The sequence below is a fragment of the Gymnoscopelus microlampas genome (assembly GCF_963454915.1).
Source record: "Gymnoscopelus microlampas genome assembly, chromosome: 12".
In the NCBI taxonomy this organism is placed as follows: Eukaryota; Metazoa; Chordata; class Actinopteri; order Myctophiformes; family Myctophidae; genus Gymnoscopelus; species Gymnoscopelus microlampas.
In genome coordinates, this window is record NC_139949.1 from 8,635,867 (window position 1) to 8,643,306 (window position 7,440).

A 7,440-nucleotide genomic window follows, 5' to 3' on the forward strand; every position below is an offset into this window, starting at 1 on the left:
AGGAAGGGTCTGATCCTCCGTTATAAAGGGTAAACGCAATGCCTCCCAGACTAGCATAACAGTGATAGAAGAGCTTGTGAGCAGAGATAACAGAGCCAAGATATTTGGGGTAGAGAGAGAAAAGGAGAGGGCCAAGTACAGACCCCTATTTTTTATTAATGAATTATTACTTTTGGTTGTTTAGAATAATCTTTTAAATTATTATTATTCCTCTCTCACGATATAATGCACGAGATTGGACACTAATAATTAAATGTCTTCTTCATAATCTCTCTCTCTCTCTCTCTCTCTCTCTCTCTCTCTCAGAGTCTGTGAGGTTGGTGAATGGGACTGGTTTGTGCTCAGGCAGAGTGGAGGTGAAGTCTAATCAGTCGTGGGTCTCAGTGTGTGAAGTTGACTTTGACCAGCAGGATGCAGAGGTGGTCTGTAGGGAGCTTGGCTGTGGGGCTACTTCAGTCCTCCAGGGGGCGCTACATGGGGAAGTGAACAATTTTGGTCCACACACAATGTGGACCAAAGAGTTCCAGTGTGAAGGAAATGAGTCTGTTCTCCTGGACTGTGGAACCTCAAACTCAACTAGAAACAGCTGTTCACCTAACAAGACCGTTGGACTCACCTGCTCGTGTTCCGGTAAGGACAAGCTAACTTTGTAATATTTTTAGCGGCGCTAGCCGCTCTATACCTTTAGGTATAGAGCGGGTCCTGCTCTATACCTGACTTTGTCCGTGTTCACCGTCAACGCTCTGATTGGTCAGACCCGTCAACGCTCTGATTGGTCAGACCCGTCAACGCTCTGATTGGTCAGACCCGTCAACGCTCTGATTGGTCAGACCCGTCAACGCTCTGATTGGTCAGACCCGTCAACGTTCTGATTGGTCAGACCCGTCAACAAAGTGATTGGTCAAGCTTCACGTGACACATGGCTATAAACACATTATAAACACATATCGATGACAAAATGTATCAAGGCGCCGCTACCTTCACACAGGGTGTGATTTTTTTTATTATAAAAAATAATAATAATGAAAATATAAAATAAAATTACTATTCTATTTAAAATGTAATGTTTACTCTCTTGACTCTTTACAGTGGTTGATGATGTCAGGTTGGTTGGAGGAACCAGTAACTGTACTGGTATACTGCAGATGAAACACCAGGGAGAGTGGAGACCAGTGGATGGTGGGTTTCACTGGAACCTGAAGTCATCATCTGTAGTGTGTAGACAGCTGGCCTGTGGCTCTGCTGTTTCAACAGAAAGGAGTTCTAGTTTTACACATGAACCTGTATGGAGGATTACACCTTACTGTGTTGGGTCTGAGTCTTCACTGAGTGACTGTGTCATAATGGAGACTTCTCATATCACACAGAAAGGTTTGATTACAGGCAAACCCACAGTGATCTGTTCAGGTAACACAATGATAGCAGTCTTTACAGTCTCTCATTTCATCTGTTATTGGCTATTGGGGAAAATCTGATGATGATGATTATGTTGATGATGAATAGCTGTATGAATAGTTTCTTCTTTGTTCCTCTATTCTTCATTTATTCATGCTATGTGTTTTGATGTATTGATTATATATTTCCATTGTATAATGTTAATAATAATGTTAAAATGACAACACAAAAAGCCCTGAGGGTTTGTTTCCATTGTGGTCCTAACATTGCCTCTGATGTGTAAAGATTTAATTTGCATCCATAATGCATATTCTCTTGTGGATTGATAAAATAATCTTTAAAATCTCTCTCTCTCTCTCTCTCTCTCTCTCTCTCTCTCTCTCTCTCTCTCTCTCTCTCTCTTGCGTGCGGGCACGCTTCAGCGTCTGTGTCTGTGAGGTTGGTGAATGGGACTAGTGTGTGTTCAGGCAAAGTGGAAGTCAAGTCTAATGAGTCGTGGGTCTCAGTGTGTGAAGGTGACTTTGACCAGCAGGATGCAGAGGTGGTGTGTAGGGAGCTTGGCTGTGGTGCTCCTTCAGTCCTCCAGGGGGTGCTCTATGGGGAAGTCAATGCTCCAATGTGGACTGAAGAGTTCCAGTGTGAAGGTAATGAGTCTGCTCTCCTGGACTGTGATACCTCAAACTCAACTAGAAACACCTGCTCACCTGACAAGACTGTTGGACTAACCTGCTCAGGTAAAACACAAACTATACCTTTTAATTTCATTTACATCATTTTATAATGAAAGTAATACAGTTATTTATTTATTTTTACGTTTACTTCCTTGTCTCTACAGAGTCTGATGATGTCAGGTTGGTGGGAGGAACCATTCACTGTACTGGTTTACTGGAGATGAAACACCAGGGAGAGTGGAGACCAGTGGATGGTTGGTCTGACTGGAACCTGAAGTCATCATCTGTAGTGTGTAGACAGCTGGACTGTGGCACTGCCGTTTCAACAGAAAGGAGTTCTGGTGTTACACATAAACCTGTGTGGAGGATTATATCTGCCTGTGTTGGGTCTGAGTCTTCACTGAGTGACTGTGGAAGAAAGATGTCTGCTACGTCCTTGTACATACTGGAGGTGATGTGTTCAGGTAACAAACTACGACTTCAACTACAGTAATATTTACAGTGTCTGGCAAAACCACAGGAAACACTGGCCCTGATCAAATGAGCCATCCGTGCCATTACTTGCTGTGTGTATAAATAACACTTCTGGTTTATTATTAAGCTACATGTTATGTTATGATGGGGCACTATGCCCTACTATTATGTTTAAAGTGTAATACACTGTAACGTTCATCTTGCCCACAACACATGATATCTCTGGTCTTGATTTAAATATTGTATGTCTTTTTCATCAGCCAAATTGTATGACTTAAAATGTAAAATGTTCTCTCTCTCTCTCTCTCTCTCTCTCTCTCTCTCTCTCTCTCTCTCTCTCTCTCTCTCTCTCTCTCTTTTCTCTCTCTCTCTCTCTCTCTCTCTCTCTCTCTCTCTCTCTCTCTCTCTCTCTCTCTCTCTCTCTCTCTCTCTCTCTCTCTCTCTCTCTCTCTCTCTCTCTCTCTCTCCCCCAGAGTCTGTGAGGTTGGTGAATGGGACCAGTATGTGTTCAGGTAGAGTGGAGGTGAAGTCTAATGAGTCGTGGGTCTCAGTGCATGAAGGTGACTTTGACCAGCTGGATGCAGAGGTGGTCTGTAGGCAGCTTGGCTGTGGGACTCCTTCAGTCCTCCAGGGGGCGCTCTATGGAGAAGTGAACACTTCAATGTGGACCGAAGAGTTCCAGTGTGAAGGCAACGAGTCTGTTCTCCTGGACTGTGGAACCTCAAACTCAACTAGAAACATAAGCTCATCTGGCAAGACTGTTGAACTCAATTGCTCAGGTAAAAGACAAGCTAAAACTTTGGTTTGTATAGGTTTTTTCATATATATATATATATATATATATATATATATATATATATATATATATATATATATATATATATATATATATATATATATATATATATATATATATATATATATATATATATATATACATATATATAATGTATTATTATTGTTTTTACTGTTTACTGTCTTCTCTCTGTACAGAGTCTGGTGATGTCAGGTTGGTGCGAGGAACCAGTAAGTGTATTGGTATACTGGAGATGAAACACCAGGGAGAGTGGAGAGCAGTGGATGGTTGGTCTGACTGGAACCCGAAGTCATCATCTGTGGTGTGTAGACAGCTGGACTGTGGCTCTGCTGTTTCAAGAGAAAGGAGTTCTGGTTCTACACATGAACCTGTATGGTGGATTTCCTCTTCCTGTGTTGGGTCTGAGTCTTCACTGAGGGAGTGTGGAACAAAGATGTCTGGTAATTCCACTGCTAGACTGGAGGTTATCTGTTCAGGTAAAACAAGGACTTCAACAATGGCATGTTTACATTATCTGATCTGTCCATCCGTCAATGCAATCTGGTTGCCAGAGAAATTGTTGGCACTATACATTTCCAGAAATAGCAAAAAAATTATTAAAACATAGCTCACTTCACATAAACTGTTTGAAGGTCTATATAATTACCAAGTACATGTCTGTGTTATTTGCAAATTCACTTCAGTTTTGGGGTAAATTAGAAATTTGGAAGAACGTCTTTCCTAAATGTTCTGGGTTCGTTCCCTAGCACCACAACTCAGCATATGAGTAGCATGGCTTGGGAGATGATGGTGGGTGTTGCTGTAAATATTTGGAGCTAAAGGTAGATGTTATTGTACGTGCTGATGGTAGGCATTGTGCTCCACCTCATCAATCCATCTCCCAGAGATTTTTGTTTGCTTTTAAGTTCTCTGCTGACACTAAAATACATATTCTACAATTTGGCTGACATTGGTAATACAGTAGATTTTACTGTACTGCCTATTTCATTACAATTACCGCTGTCTTACACGCTGTTACAGATCTGCTGTTTAAGCCAATCATCACCTCCATAAACTGGGCTTCTGAGAGCCAGCAGCGAGGGCTGCACGTGATGGAGGGTTCCAGCCTCAGCATCAGATGTTCCGTCAAGCTACAGTACCAAGGAGGCTTCTTCCACCTCACCTTCACTGGATCCAACACAACACACACCTACATCCAGCCAGCTGTCAATGACTCTGCCGACTTCTTGTTTCCTGCAGTAGATCTCACTGTATACAACACAACACACAATCTCACTGTATACAACACAACACACAATCTCACTGTATACAACACAACACACAATCTCACTGTATACAACACAACACACAACCTTACTGTATACAACACAACACACAACCTTACTGTATACAACACAACACACAACCTTACTGTATACAACACAACACACAACCATACTGTATACAACACAACACACAACCTTACTGTATACAACACAACACACAACCTTACTGTATACAACACAACACACAACCTTACTGTATACAACACAACACATAACCTTACTGTATACAACACAACACATAACCTTACTGTATACAACACAACACACAACCTTACTGTACACAACACAACACACAACCTTACTGTATACAACACAACACACAACCTTACTGTATCCAACACAACACACAACATCACTGGATCCGACACGACACAAAATCACACACAGACAGCTGTCAATCAATCTGCCACCTTCCTGTTTCCTGCAGCAAACCACACCCACCATGGGAATTACAGCTGTGTTTATCACATCTACGTTTTTTCTCATCACTTCTCCTCTAAGAGCGAGGTCCTCTCCCTTACTGTCACAGGTAATTCCATGAAATATAACGTTTTAATTAGAGATGTTCTTTAAAACATTCACTGCCACATATTAATTAATGAATTCTTCTTTAGGTATTGGTTCAGAAAGTATTTCCAAATACATTTAAAAGATAAACAATAAAAAAAAAGGGTTTCGTCCATGAGAGGGGAGAGAGAAAGAGAGAGAAAAGAAAGAGAGAGAGAGATGAAAAAAGGAAGAAAAAAAGGCAATGTACAATAGTTTTCAGAGATGCGCGCGTGTGTGTGTGTCCGCATGCGCGCACCCGTGTGCGCGCGCTCATTCATTCAACCGAGGTGTATTTTTGTTATGTTTTGATCTACTCACTCATGTCCCCATTGTCCCGGGAGGCATGCGATATTCCGACAGACCTTTTCTCCGACTATGTGGCATCCGCGTGCGGTTAGGGTTAGGGTGCGGGTTTGGTTCGGGTTTACTATTGAAACGTCGGAGCGCTGCGCTGTCGGAGGAATGCGCTGTCGGACTAACGTACTGCACCCATTGTCCCGACATGTCCTGACAGTCCCAAAACAAAAGACAGTGTTAATGTCCGCGACCAGGACTAACCAGTGTCCTTTCCATAATTCTGGATGAAGCTGGTAGCCACCTGGGAGCGTTATGCGTAATTTTGCGGGGAATAGGAGAGAAGGGCGGAGGTCCATCTTGTAGAGCTCAGCCATCTGGGCCTTGTACTCGCCACGTCGCTTCAGCACGTCCGCGGTGTAGACTTCATAGAACCTGATTTTATGGCCACGGTAATCCAAGGAGCCGCAGCGCTTACGTGCCTCATGCATGATCAATTCCTTGATCTGAAAACGATGAAAGCAGACGATAACACTGCGTGGCTTATCCTTGGAACCTGGGTTAGCAGCATTAACAGCAGGGGGGGGGACGACGACAAGACCTGGTCTCCAAAAACATCCACAAACAGTTGAGAGAAAAAGGTTGTAGGTCGCGGTCCTTCAATTTTCTCTTCTAAGCCTACTATACGGACGTTTGATCTTCTACTGCGTCCCTCTAAATCCGAAAGTTTAATTTTCGTTGGGACCGCATTGTTCTCGTCGTCCTCCGATTCTTTGTTAGCACTGGGTTGTTTGTTCTTCTTTCCCAACGGCATTGTGTAGGTTGATAAATGGTTTCAACAATTATTTAACACAAAAAAGTAACTTTGTAGACGATTAAACAGGGCTAAAGTTGGAATTTAAAGTTTGTCAGTGGGAGCCGGCGAAATGTGCGTCTACACCATCTTCCTGCTCATGCGCACTCCCAATTCTTCTTTAAATAACGTAGATATGCGTCAATGGCAGGGAATGTGTTAAGTGATGTTTGATGTTCTCACATATTTAACATATTTCTCTCAAAGCTTCTCATCTGACATCTAACATCCTCAAATGTTACAGATAAGCCAATCATCACCTTTGTACCCTCCATAAACGGGGGTTCTGAGAGCCAGCAGCAGGGGTTTCAGGTGATGGAGGGTTCCAGCTTCACCATCAGCTGCTCCATCCAGCCACAGTACCCAGGAGGCTTCTTCCAACTCACCTTCACTGGATCCAACACAACACACAACATCAGTGTATCCAACACAACGCACAACATCACTGGATACAACACAACACAAAACCACACCCAGACAGCGGTCAATCACTCTGCCACCTTCCTGTTTCCTGCAGCAAACCACACCCACCATGGGAATTACAGCTGTGTTTATCACATCTACGTGTTTTCTCATCACTTCTCCTCCAAGAGTGGGGTCGTCTCTCTCACTGTCACAGGTAACATGAATAATGGTCTTTTCAAGTCACAATATGAAACTCAATCAAGCATACTTAAACATGGCATGAATTCAGAAATATTAAGCAAATTCCATGAAATATACCTTTTTAATTAGAGCTGTTCTTTACATTATGTTTGATGTTCTCACATGTTTAACATATTTCCCTCACAGCTTCTCATCTGACATCTAACATCCTGAAATGTACAGTCACAGTGCTGCTGCTTTTGATCCTGATAACTGGTGGCCTCTATCATCTCTGGAAGGTAATTATACTTATTTATTCAACATAAGGCTGCAATGTAAATTGGTGTTTTTATTTATTTAAGAGAGCCACGTCTAATCCAGTTAATTAAAGCTGGTCACTGCTGTGTTTCTCCAGGTCATCAGAAGGCGTTGTGCAGGAGCGCAGAACATTGACCTGGTTTACTATGATGTAATACA

The 7,440-nt window shown here is 42.4% G+C and overlaps 1 protein-coding gene across 1 annotated transcript; it reads left to right on the forward strand.

Annotated features, from left to right (window-relative positions):
• Positions 1-506: 506 nt before the first annotated feature.
• On the forward strand, positions 507-7,154 carry LOC311057167 (scavenger receptor cysteine-rich type 1 protein M130-like; the record flags this gene model as incomplete). Its single annotated transcript, XM_084074118.1, has 9 exons — positions 507-630; positions 1,090-1,407; positions 1,818-2,129; positions 2,231-2,530; positions 3,014-3,319; positions 3,534-3,833; positions 4,378-5,211; positions 6,623-6,997; positions 7,114-7,154. 9 exons carry the CDS (start codon positions 507-509, stop codon positions 7,152-7,154), a joined length of 2,910 nt encoding a protein of 969 aa, XP_083930244.1.
• Positions 7,155-7,440: the final 286 nt, after the last annotated feature.